This window comes from Stegostoma tigrinum, chromosome 6 (assembly GCF_030684315.1).
Source record: "Stegostoma tigrinum isolate sSteTig4 chromosome 6, sSteTig4.hap1, whole genome shotgun sequence".
Taxonomy (NCBI): domain Eukaryota; kingdom Metazoa; phylum Chordata; class Chondrichthyes; order Orectolobiformes; family Stegostomatidae; genus Stegostoma; species Stegostoma tigrinum.
In genome coordinates this window covers 29289343-29302943 of record NC_081359.1, presented here as the reverse complement: position 1 = coordinate 29302943, position 13601 = coordinate 29289343, and the positions used below count along the sequence as shown (strand labels likewise).

At 41.1% G+C, this 13601-nt stretch overlaps 1 protein-coding gene across 2 annotated transcripts in view; it reads left to right on the top strand.

Moving 5' to 3' along the window:
* The first annotated feature begins 845 nt into the window (after positions 1–845).
* Positions 846–13601, top strand: part of obi1 (ORC ubiquitin ligase 1) — a 28991-nt gene continuing 16235 nt past the window's right edge. The window contains exons 1-4 of one of the 2 annotated variants that reach the window (XM_048532660.1): positions 846–1034; positions 4212–4290; positions 7411–7502; positions 8760–9011. In XM_048532660.1, the coding sequence (XP_048388617.1) occupies positions 924–1034; positions 4212–4290; positions 7411–7502; positions 8760–9011 (534 nt within the window). In that variant the 5' untranslated portion in view covers positions 846–923. Of the gene's footprint in view, positions 1035–4154; positions 4291–7410; positions 7503–8759; positions 9012–13601 lie in introns of both variants that reach the window. The other variant, XM_048532658.2, reaches the window with a different exon arrangement.

Sequence of the window (13601 nt, the reverse complement as noted above, 5' to 3'; positions counted from 1 at the left end):
TTCCCTATAGCTCTGCCCTTATTTAAAAGATTTTTTTTCATTTCTGGATAAGAACAGGCCTGTTGAACCATTTCATTAGATCAGGGTTGAATGGACAAGCTTGAACTGTTAAAGATAACAAAGTGTGGGGCTGATGAACCCAGCAGGCCAAGCGCCAAGCAGCATCTTAGGGTCCTAAGATGCTGCTTGGCCTGCTGTGTTCATCCAGCCTCACACTTTGTTATCTTGGATTCTCCAGCATCTGCAGTTCCCATCATCCTTGAACAAATAAAGTCATGCCTCATGTTTTGACTAACCTATCAGAGGAAATCAGTTTCTTTAATCATCTTAAACAGCTCAATTAGTTCAGCCTTAATTTTCTAAATTCAAAGTAACAAAGGCATAGTGTACAGAATCTGTCCTAATTTAAACATTTTAGCCCTATTATCAGTTCAGTTTACGTGCTCTGCAGCCTGAAGGCCAATTTCAGAGCTGAATACAGTACTCCAGCCCTGTACCTTATTTTTCCACTTTGTTAACTTCTTGAGCTAAAATAAACCAATATCGCGATAATAAAATTAATTTCTGATGAAGGGGACCTGTGATATTGGTCTACATTAGTGAAATTGGCCTTATGATTCTCGAATAGCAATTGCAATTTATTTTCTCTACATACAGCTTGCAGCCTATCTTTGCTGTTGTCATTCTCTGGAGGGATTTCTGCAGCACAGCCAGTGTTTAAAGTTGAGTTCATACATTTTTGTTTCGGACGCACTCCAACCTAGTTAGCCTGCCTCGGGTTACAGAAAAGGGGGAAGTTGCAGGAAAGACAGTATTTTACTGTAGCAAACTGGGTTGACAGGGCGGAGCCAAGATTGGCGCGAGCGCAAGTGAGAGTTGGAAGGTTGTCCTGGGGGCGGGGGCCCCCCGTTTTGCTGGGTCGCATGCTCCGGGCCGGGATTCCAGAGACAATGCAGAAACCAGCGCTACAGAACATTCAGAATGTTACACTGAGCCTCACCCTGCCCATCTCATGTCAGATCTGCTTGGGGAAGGTACTGTACGGCCGCGGGGGTGTGGGGGGAGGTGGTGTAAAGAGTGCAAGGAGGCGGAGAGGCTCTTCCTGTATTGCAACCGCTCCAGTCGGGAAAAGATGCATGTTTTCTCTCTTTTTCCATTGCAGTGTTTTTTTAATAAACAAAACATATATTTCTTTTCGAAGTGAATCCACCATCCCCGTCCCCTGCTGATTGCAGCTTAGAAAATTAATGGTGTCGAAAATTGGGACGAGAAACCGGAAACTTTTGTTTTACTCTTTGTTTTAAGAACCCAGTTCATTTCTTTAAATCGTTGCAAACTTTGTGAACCTTTGTGCGCTGCTGTAAAATTCAGAAAGGAAAGGAACGGAAATCGGTGGACACTCTCTTTTTCAGGTTTAAATTATCACTTCCGCATTATTTTGTCGTTTGGTCAAAACGTGTTGTTGAATGGCAACCGGATCCTTGAACAACTCTGTCAGAAAATTCATGTCAATGAACACTTCCAGAAACTGTTACGTTGTGCTTTTTTCCCCCAGTAATTTTTAAAGCATTTTGTATATTTTTAATTCGACTCGACATTTGCCATACATAACTCGAAGTCACTTTCAAACCATTCCACAATGAAGAAAGTAGTTTTATTTCCAGTATGTACTATTTCCCTGTCAACTCTAATCGTGGCGTAGCCATGTGTGACAGCAAACAGAAAGGATCTTGATTGTAGCCCAATGGGGATGATCCGGTTCCGTAGGCCACCCTCCTGCAAAAATTCCATCCCCTATTCCCAATTCCTCCGCCTCCGCATCTGCTCCCATGATGAGGCATTCCACTCCCGCACATCCCAGATGTCCAAGTTCTTCAAGGACCGCAGCTTTCCCCCACAGTGGTCGAGAACGCCCTTGACCGCGTCTCCCGCATTTCCCGCAACACATTCCTCACACCCCGCCCCCGCCACAACCGCCCTAAGAGGATCCCCCTCGTTCTCACACACCACACCACCAACCTCTGGATACAACGCATCATCCTCCGACACTTCCGCCATCTACAATCCGACCCCACCACCCGAGACATTTTTCCATCCCCACCCCTGTCTGCTTTCCGGAGAGACCACTCTCTCCGTGACTCTCTTGTTTGCTCCACACTGCCCTCCAACCCCACCACACCCGGCACCTTCCCCTGCAACCGCAGGAAATGCTACACTGGCCCCCACACCTCCTCCCTCACCCCTATCCCAGGCCCCAAGATGACTTTCCATATTAAGCAGAGGTTCAACTGCACATCTGCCAGTGTGGTATACTGTATCCATTGTACACAGTGTGGCTTCCTCTACATTGGGGAAACCAAGCAGAGGCTTGGGGACCGCTTTGCAGAACACCTCCGCTCGGTTCGCAGTAAACAACTGCACCTCCCAGTCGCGAACCATTTCCACTCCCCCTCCCATTCTTTAGATGACATGTCCATCATGGGCCTCCTGCAGTGCCACAATGATGCCACCCGAAAGTTGCAGGAACAGCAACTCATATTCCGCTTGGGAACCCTGCAGCCCAATGGTATCAATGTGGACTTCACCAGCTTCAAAATCTCCCCTACCCCCACTGCGTCCCAAAACCAGCCCAGTTCGTCCCCTCCCCCCACTGCACCACACAACCAGCCCAGCTCTTCACCTCCACCCACTGCATCCCAAAACCAGTCCAACCTGTGTCTGCCTCCCTAACCTGTTCTTCCTCTCACCCATCCCTTCCTCCCACCCCAAGCCGCACCTCCATCTCCTACCTACTAACCTCATCCCACCTCCTTGACCTGTCCATCTTCCCTGGACTGACCTATCCCCTCCCTACCTCTCCACCTATCTTCTTTTCTCTCCATCTTCGGTCCACCTCCCCCTCTCTCCCTATTTATTCCAGATCTTTCTCCCCATCCCCCTCTCTGATGAAGGGTCAAAGCCCGAAACATCAGCTTTTGTGCTCCTGAGATGCTGCTGGGCCTGCTGTGTTCATCCAGCCTCACATTATTTTGAATGTACTTGCAAGATATTGCTCTTTTGTGCTTATTGAAGACTATTTGCGTGAGTACAAAAAAAGTTCAAAAATAAATACTTGCATCTATCAACCTTTATCAGTCTCATGACCTCTTTGCCATTTTACCTCCAATGTGACAATGTTGAAATGTGATCATTGTAATGTAGGAAACACAGGGGTCAATTTGCACAAAGTTAGCTTTCACAACCATCAATGATATAGTGACCAGATAGTTTGATTTAAGTATCATCATAGGAGTGAATAGTGGCCAGAGTCAGAAAATCAGTTTATATTCACTGAGAGAGCACCTGGGACCTCTGCTTAAATTGCATCCCAAGGTCATCCCCTCCACAGCGCAGAGTTTTAATACATTGAAGTGCTGACCTAGGTTATTTGCTCGAGTTTGGACTGGGACTGGAATACAAGAACTTTGCTCGAGCAAGACACAAATCAGCTCTGTGATCAACTTTAATTTCTATCATTATGACGAAAAGTTTGAGAAGTTTACTTACTGGTTACACGTGAGCAGAGGTAATGTCAATCTCTTGATTACAGTATTATGACTTTCTGGATGTTGCTTTGTAAGTAGTTGCAGTTTGTTTTTGGAGTTATAACTCTCACCAGTTCATCATTTTATCTTATAGAAATCTATAAAATTCTAACAGGAATAGACAAGCTAAATGCAGGAAAGATGTTCCCAATGACTGTTGAGTCCAGAATGAGGAGGTCACAGTCTAAGGATACAAGGTAGGCCATTTAGGACTTAGAGAGAAATTTCTTCACCTAGAGGTTAGGGAGCCTGTGGAATTTTCTGCAACAGAAAGCAGCAGAGGCCAAAACATTGAATGTTTTCAAGAAGGAATTAGATGTAGTTCTTAGGGCTAAAGTGATCAAAGGGGAGGGGAGAAAATAGGAACAGGGTACTGAGTTAGATGAATAGCTGTGATCATATTGAATGGCAGAGAAGTTTCAAAGGGCCAATAGCTTACTTCTATTTTCTACGTTCCTATCATGACACTGTTAGCAGACTTAAATATCAGATGTGATATGGTTTGTTTAACACAACTCAGTTGTGTGAATGTGTTAACTTCAATTAATACTCGTTTTGCAAACGCTTTAGGTTCGTCAACCAGTCATCTGTTCGAACAACCATGTTTTCTGTTTCATGTGTATGCAGTCTTGGCTGAAAAACAGTACCCAGTGCCCAACCTGTAGAATTCCAATCACATCTGAAAACCCTTTCAAGGAAGTACTCGGTAAGGCTATTTTAAAATGACATAAATGGCTAGGTTATTTTTAGTTTTATTAAATAGCTTGGTGCTTTTTCTCTGTGCTTGTATAAGAGAGCAAATTTAGTTTGTTTTTACGAGTAACAATGTTCTTTATTTGTGAAGATAGAAACAGTCCAGTGTTTTTTTTTGCTGACCATGATGCCAATCTAAACTAATCCCATCTGCCTATAGGATCGATATCCCTCTATTCCCTGCCTGTTCATGTGTCTGTCTAAATGCTTTTTCAACATTGCCATCATCTCTGCTTCTACCACCTCCCCTGGCAGCATGTTCCAGGAACCCCACTACCCTGGAGGTAAAAAAAAAACTTTCCTAGCACATCTCCTTTAAAGTTTTCCCCTCTCACCGCAAGTCTTTGTGTCTTAGTCCTCAAAGTCAGCATTTTCAGCCTGAGAAAATGACTCCAACCATCCACTTTATCCATGCCTTTAAATTTTATAAACAGTATTTCTATCAGGTAGTCCCTCAGCCCCCGACGCTGTAGTAAAACCAATCCAAGTTTGATCACCGTAACATTTAATATACTTTTCAATATTTCCAGGCAGTACTAGTAATGCATGTACACTACAATTCAGAGCAGAAGGGCCTGTTCTTGTGCTGTACGGTTGTACGATATAATGATACTTGAATCCCACTTTGAGGATATATTTTACTTTAGTGTGTGCTTTTCGGATTCATAGCAGGTAAATGGTCATTAAAATTAAATGACTAAACTGGGGGGCTGTATCAAAAAAGTCGAGATTGTTGCATATATAGCGCATATGTAAAAATCCCATGAGTAGGGCTGATGAAATTTGTAGGTGGGATAGTTATGTTGTGGAAAGAATATGGGTAATTTATTGACTCTGTGTATAAGAGGTAAACAGCTTTTGGTCAGTCTTTTTTCCTTCACTTGTATGTAGTTGAATTTAGTCCCTTCCCACTCAGCCAAACACCTGTTTCTGCAGAATTGCACTTGACTCCTGAAGCCTATCATTTAAAGCTGGGAGAAAGTATACAATTAGATTAGATTAGATTCCCTACAGTGTGGAAACGGGCCCTTCAGCCCAACAAGTCCACACCGCCCCTTGAAGCATCCCACCCAGACTCATCCCCCTATAACCCACACACCCCTGAACACTACGGGCAATTTAGCATGGCCGATCCACTTAACCTGCACATCTTTGGACTGTGGGAGGAAACCAGAGCACCCGGAGGAAAGTTATTTGAGATAAATCCTAACCTTGTATTTTGATAAACTAATCTTGTCCAATATGAATTGCTGACGAGCCATGGGATATATTATTGGGATTTTTTTTTAACATGGGCACTAAAATAGGTAGAAAGCACCTCATCACAAAGATAAACTTGCTTTACAAGTGTATATACTGAACAGACATTTCCTTTTCAGTAGAAAGTAACATTTATCATCTTGCTCTTTCACTGAAGGTGTTGAACCTTGGCATGGCATGAACCTTGGTGCAGCTTCTGCATTTTCATCCATCAGTTGCGAGCAGTACACTGACTTCTTCGTGACTGAGTCACTCTTCTCAGCATTGAGATATAGCAGATCTTCCCTCTCTGGTCGGGGGAAACTGTTTATCCTTTACAATGACATGCCTATTGGAGTTGCTTGTATTGGTTAAACGTTTTTTTTGTGCTGGCCTGGAGCAGTTACTCTGATTGGTCAGACACTCCATAATTAAAGTTCTGCACAATGTTGCTGATATCTCCATATTCAAACTATTTTGGATAACCACTAAGTACTAACCAAGGATGTAAAGTGAACAAAATGGTCAAAAGATGACTTGTTCTTCAGCTTTACATTTTACCAACAAACACATTAAATAAGTAAAATGTATATGGACACATCATGAGGATATGAATTTGTGATTACCTGCCCAAAGATTACCTGCATTTTTATATAATTAAAATTTCAAATTGGTTTCTCCGTTTATCAGAGATAGCTAGAGTCTAACAACTTGCATAATTTGCTTTACTGCTCATAATGTTTTGTTATGACCAGATAAATACACTGTACACTGACTTTCTCAGCACAATAATTACTTCTGAAAGTCTGCAACGCAAAGTTTCATGTTTCATTTTGACTGTTGCTGACACACTTCTGAATTTCTTTTGCTCTGCCATCAGATTTCTGTAAGGCGGGTTTAAGCTTAGAGATGCTATCTTATAGAGTTGCAAACAAGATAAGTAGCAATAAATACAAACAGATCTTATTAAACATAAGCTTAATCAATGGAGAGAGGATGGTGTATTGGTAATACTACTGGACTAGATATCTAGAAGTACAGGCTAATACCATGAGGTTTTGCATTCAGATCTCAGCATCTGTTCTCATTGGAGAGAAGGAGGCTAAGAGGGGATTTAATAGAGACATACAAGATGATCAGAGGATTAGATAGGGTGGACAGTGAGAGCCTTTTTCCGAAGATGGTGACGTCAGCTTGTACAAGGGGCATAGCTACAAATTGAGGGGTGATAGATTTAAGACAGCTGTTAGAGGCAGGTTCTTTACTCAGAGAGTGGTAAGGGCGTGGAATGCCCTGCCTGCCATTGTAGTTAACTCAGCCACATTAGGGGCATTTAAACAGTCCTTGGATAAGCATATGGATGATGATGGGATAGTGTAGGGGGAGGGGCTTAGATTAGTTCACAGTCAGTGCAACATCGAGGGCCGAAGGGCCTGTTCTGCGCTGTATTGTTCTATGTTCTATGTTCTATGTAGACGTTGATGAAATCTAAATCCAGTTAATAAATCTGAAATAGAAAACTGGTCTCAATGATGGTGACCATGACTACTATCATCAAATGTTGTGAAAATCCATCTGTTTCACACATGTCTTTTGGGAAGGGAAATCTGACATCTTTACTTGGCCTAGCCTAAATACGACTCCAGACCTACCATATTGTCATTGACTTTTAGCTGCTCTCTGAACTAAAACAACAAAACATTTGCCTCGGAGACATTTGGGGATTAACAAACAAATGCCAGCAATGTCCATCTCTCATGAAAGAATAAAGAAACAGGAAAAGGTATTGTAAATTCCAAATGAAATTTACGGTATTTTATTAATCAATATTCAGGTGGAACAGATGGAACAGAAAATTGTGACAGTCCATCAGTTAAGCGACACCTTCGAAAAACCAGGCTGGATCTACTACATAGAGAATATGAGGTCAGGCATTTGCTGTTGAGCAAATATTTTTCTGTATTGGTCTGAATCAGAGAACATTTTGTTTTCTTAAAAAGCAACAAACATCAAGCTATGTGAATGCACTTTCTTTTTGAAAAATCTTAACTTTTGGCAAAATATTGCCAGCAATTGAGTTCTCCCCTACTTGTATTTGTGCTTACACCTGTGACATGAATCAGTAACTTACAAGCTATTGGTAAAGCCACATTGGGAGTACTGCATACAATACTGGTTGCTCTGCTATAGGAAAGATGTTACTAAACTGGAAATGGCGCAAAAAAGATTTACCAAGACTGGAAGGTTCGAGTTATAAAGAAAGACTGAATAGACTGAGACATTTTTTCCCTGGAGAGTAGGAAGCTGAGGAATGACCGTACACAGGTTTATAAAGCCACAAGAGGCAAAAGTGAAGTGAATAGCCAAGATCTTTTCCGTAGGGTAAGGAATTCCAAAATTAGAGGGCATAGAATTAAGGTGAAAGGGGTAATTTTAAAAGGGACCTGAAGGGTAACTTTTTCATGTAGGGGGTGGTGCATGTATGGAACAAGCTGCCAGAGGAAGTGGTAGAGGCGAGTACAGTTTCAGCATTTAAAAGACATTTGGACAGACAGGTGAACAGGAAAGGTTCACAGGATATTGATGAAACAAAGGCAAATGGGATGACAGGTATTTCTCCTATAAGGCGATAGTTGTATTCTTCTGTGACCTCATGCTATAGAAAATCGCCACAGAAAATCATATTATAGGGAAATTACTATACTGTGCAGCAGAAAGTTCACGTTATCCAAACAGCGTCCACTATTCCTCAATCACGTTACAGCCAACTTGCATTAATGAAACGTGTTATAGCAAAAATACCTGTAGTTCAGTTCAAGAGACTTGGTCAGCGTGGATGATTTGGGCCAAAGGATCTGTTCACCTCAATGACTTAATGATTCTATGGTGCCGTTGATGAGGGACAGGATGCACTCTGGGTTCGTACTATGTTCCAGTATTTTGAGAGGAAGTGATGATAGAATAGAATAGGAATTTTGGGGAGTAATGGGCTGACATGTGGTAGAACATTGAATAAAGGGCATTGTCTAGCAGCCTTGAAAAGCAATATAGTTTGGCATGTCTTTGGCCCCCTTGGAAGCAGTAAGTACCTTGGATTTTTCATGGCCATTTATAGCTTCTTGAGTGTCTGGAAGTGGAAAGCCAGTTATGAAGGATCATCTTGAATATCTTTTTGATGTTTAGGAGGAAATTGAATCCCTGCAGAAAGAAATTGAAGATCTTCGTGGCAAAAACCTGAGCCTGGAATCACAGCTACAAGCTGTCTTTGATATGAGGACACTGTCACCTTCTAACAAAGCCGATAACCAGAAGGAATGCTCAACTGAACAGGACAGCGTACCTGACTTAATCAGTCCGCAGGAATGGAGGGCCAAGTTAAAAGCCGCGACAGAAATCTTTGAGAAAACGAAACTAGACTTGGATAAACTTAAAGAAGTAAGTATTTTTCTATATTTTCCTTGTGAAACAGTAAAAGAAGGAGAGGCATAGGAGTTTGTCTTGAACAGTGGAACAAACCACCTGGTATGGGATTAGATGCTTGCCGTCCATATGCGGGGCCTTGTATTTGATTTTATTGACCCTGATGAAACTGAATAACCAGCAACTTTCAGTCAATATGATCCTGCTGGGGACAACCTTCTGCCCCCACAGCATTCATTAGATGTTCATTTGAAGGAAGGGGGGAATAAAAGTGCATACATTTCGTCTTTTTCATAAGTTCACCAAGTACTTTACAACCAATTAAGTCAGTTTTGATTATCATTACCATTGAAAGAGGCAGCAATTTACAAATACCATGTCTGCAATTAAGCATAATAGGGAAAAAAAATTTCCAGTTGACCCAATCAATCTATGTCAGCAGTGTACCATTGAAGTCTCCTCAAATTGTTCTCCATTTCATACAACTCACTTTCTTAACACAAGCCTCTATTCACTTCTCTCTTATTTGTTTATCTAGCTCCCCGTTACATACAGCAATACTATTTGTTTCTATGAATTCCCTTTGGGAGAGTCGTCACATTTTCACTAATCTCTGAGTAAAGAGGTTTCTTCTAAATTCCTCATTTGATTTCTTTGTGACTGACGGATGGTTTCAGGTTTTGCTCTTACCTCATTAGTCATAAAGGCTATGAAAACACTTAATAATATTAAAAACCTCTTCGGTCATTTCTCAACCTTCTCTGATCATTCTTTCCTAATGATTATAATCGTGCAATTCTGTTGCCATGCTGTAAATCATACTTCACCTTCTGAAAGCATCTATAATCCTTTTAGAATATGGCAATGAGAGTAGCACACTGATGTGTAACCAAAATACCATACAAATCAGCATAACTAAACGATTTCAATGTACATTGGCAGCTGTGTGTATCATCTACAAGGTGTACAGCATTAACTCAAAAGTTCTTTCTACATCACCTTCCAAACCCAGGACCACTAGAAGGACCAGAGCAGCAGCTACAAGTTCCCTTCCAACCCTGTCACCATCCGGACTTGAAACTATATTGCAGTTCCATCGTTGTTACTGGGTCAGAAACTTTGAACTCCATTTCGAACAGAGCTGAGAGTGTCCCTGTACCCCAAAGACTGCAATGGTTCAGTTTCTCCAATTCCTTACAAAATGTCATATTTCACACTTCTCTGCAAACAAATTCATTTACTGATTATTAGCCAGACTACAAGTTGCTGATACCTTTGTTGCCGTTCTCCTCACGATTGCCTGTCCTTCCCCACCTGCACAATTGGAGATTGTGTTCTTGATTCTACAGTCTGTTGTTAATATAAATTGTGAACAACAGCAGTCCCAGCACCAATCCTTGTGGGAACCTACTTCCCCCTTTCTTCTATGAACAGCTCTCCTTTATCCCTAATATCCATCTTTCAAACAGCTATGTATTCGCTCTGCAACTTGTGCTTTAGCTATGGGTGCTCTGACCTTATTCATTCGTTTATGATGTTTCACCTTGTGGTAGGTCTTTCGGATATTTAGATGCATTGCATCTGCTACCTTACCCACATCTACTCTTCTTGCCACTTCAAATAATCTAATGAGATTGGCTAATTAAGACTTTTCCTTTAGAAATTCACATTGAGTACACATGGACAGAATACCAGAATCGGTGCCTTGTGAAAGGGAACTTGCCTTTGCCACGCCAACCCTTTTAACTAAATGTTACACTTGCTTGATCTGTATGTTTCTAATGTCAAATTGCAGATTGGCTCCAACAATAACCTCAGAAATTTTCACCCCCGAGAGCTGGCTTTTTAATTTTGTTCCTAACTCCTGGTCGTCCCTCAGCAGATTTCCTGTTTTGATGGATTCCAAAGTGGACCATGACATCCAAATAACCTGCTTTTTATGGCGCCATTTGAGGGATGAATATTGGTCAGTGCAACAGGAAGAACACCCCTGCTTTTCTTTGGAATAGTGCCTCGCAACTTATGTCTAAACTGAAGCCTTGTTTTCCCTGTCAGTTGATGTGTCTTCTGAAGGGTGGTACCTCTACCAATGTAGCCATCCCTCAGTACTGCATTGAAGTGTCAGCCTAGATTTTATACTACAGTCTTATTAGGACCTGAATCCAGAACCTGCTAACTGGGCTTAAGTAGGCATTAGTGAAATGTGTTTGACATCTAAATGTACACTGTCGTTTGCAACCTTAAGTATTGAAAAGACATTAAAATGGACATTGATACATCACGTCTGTCATAAAGAAATGTGTTTTGTATGACATTGCAATCATGAAATGCTGGGAAATTAAACGGTCTTTTGAGAATCCACTGTTGGCATCAAGCATTGCTGGATACCTCCCAGGAACTTGGTTGTAGAGTGAGGTTTCCCCCTATCCTGCCGATGCATCTCGGCCTATGCCATAGATAAGCAACTCGGCTGCAGAGTTTCTCATGCCAGCCATCCAGTGAATTTTTGTGTAAAATTCCCAACTATTACTAAATTAGGGAATTGTTACATTGACACTCAAAAAAGACTGGCCACAATATTCTTACCAACCTAAAGTAGGATGCAAACGTATTTTTCGGTGGGGTCTGGAAGTCTTTGATTAAGCCATTTATTTGCCTATCCTTAATTGTCCTAAAACGGACTGATTAGCTAGGACCATTTTACGAGACAGTAGAAGGCCTCATTGTCATGGAACCTATGGTCACATGGAGGCCAGACCAGTTAAGCCTGGCAGATTTCCTTCCCTAAAGGAATCTGTGAACTAGATGGATTGTTATGACAATTGATGCTAGTTATCATGGTCACCTCTACTGCTCGCTTCCAGTTCCAAATGTTTTATTAATTGAGTTTTAAATTTAAATCTGCTATAGTGGGATTACAACTCATGGTCTCTAGAGCATTGGCACGGAGCCCCTGAAGTGCTAGATCAGTGACATTACTGCTACACCACTGTTTTTCTCTCCCCACCCCGACAAGAAAAATTCAACATTCCAACCTGTACTTGAATCCACCATTCTCTTGAGATGAAAGGCAAGAGTCCATCCATCACTGCACCCAGACTCTGTACTGTTTAACTCTAATGCTCAGCAAGGTATGTTACATGCAGAATTTTCACTGAAATCTAAGCCTAGATATATAGGAGTTTCAGCCTCTCTTCTGTGCGATAATCTTGAGTTAATGTGTTTTTCTTTTGTTCAGTAATTCTGAATACAACTGTGGTAAGTATATGTAGATAAAGCAATTTTTAGTTTGCTGTTTTACCTGTGAAATCGTTTCAAATAGTGAACTCCAAAAACAATTATAAATCATTGAAAACCTTTTACTATGACGATTAATAACGGCCATTTAATCATAATGGGCTGGACTTTAAATCAGTAGTGACACTGCACCACTTGCTACTGGCCTCCAAGAAAGTTGATGACCCAGATCTAGCCATCTCTGCAGAATTTCCCTTTCCTGATGCTAGTTCAAATCTGGGAACAAGCTATTGTGATTTTCAGGCATCCAACAGCAGTCAAGCAAGCTAAGCAGTCCGTCGGTGACTTAATCTCTCCAGCAGTAAAGCAGGAACTTTTAAATCTCTTCACTTTTAATTCTAGCTTCAACAGATGGTGAAATAATGTTTAGGACACAACTTCTGTGTTAATCCCGAATTTATTTCATATTGTCATGGAAATTTGACATTTTACTAAGTATAAATTTATGCTTCGAATTGAAAACCAAATTACACCTCATACATAAAGGGTCCTTTCCCAAAGGCTTTTACAGATTTTTTTATTTTACTGATTTCTCATTGAGTGAAGTTCATTGTGATGTGTTGGAAGTAGCCAGTCTAACTCCTGTAGAGACAGAATCACAAACAGCAATTTTTGAATTTTCGTGTTTAACTGCGTGCATCGATGTTCAGAAAGTTGCTGAAAATTTTAGAGGAGTGTTAGCCCCAAGTGCAGAATCTGGCTATTATCATAGACTCACACGGTGTAGAAGGAGACCATTTCGCCCATTGTTCCCTGCCTGGCCCCTGAAAGAGCTATCCCATTGGACTAATTCACAGGCTTGGTTAGTTCCTTGCTGTACTTGCTTAGACACATTTTCATCTGTTTCTTCTCCTTGCTACACCTCAGCACCTAGCATAGATGCCTATCAAAAATACTGAAAAATAGAAATTAATTTGCTTGTTGAGTGTTTCAATTAAATCAAATTTGCATTCACCAGGTGGCACTGTGTCTCATAACTTCATAAGTCCCATGAGCAGAGAGGTTACTTAAATTTTATTTCAAGAACAATTACCATGGCTTATTATTTCCCTTGATTGTCTTTTGATTTTCAGAGATTTTCCACATCCACTCTGTATTGATTCATCTCATGAATTTAAAATTTCCCCTCTGCCATTTCTTGCTCCAATGTGAATAGTCTTGACCTCATTTAGCCTCTCTTCTTATAGCATCATGGTTTTATTATATTGAAAATCTTTGATGCTGATGTGGAGCTTCCAGGAAAGCCAAGATTAATAATAGTGCTTTTCAACATGCATTATTCGATAAGCTTCTGTTTGGAAATAAGCA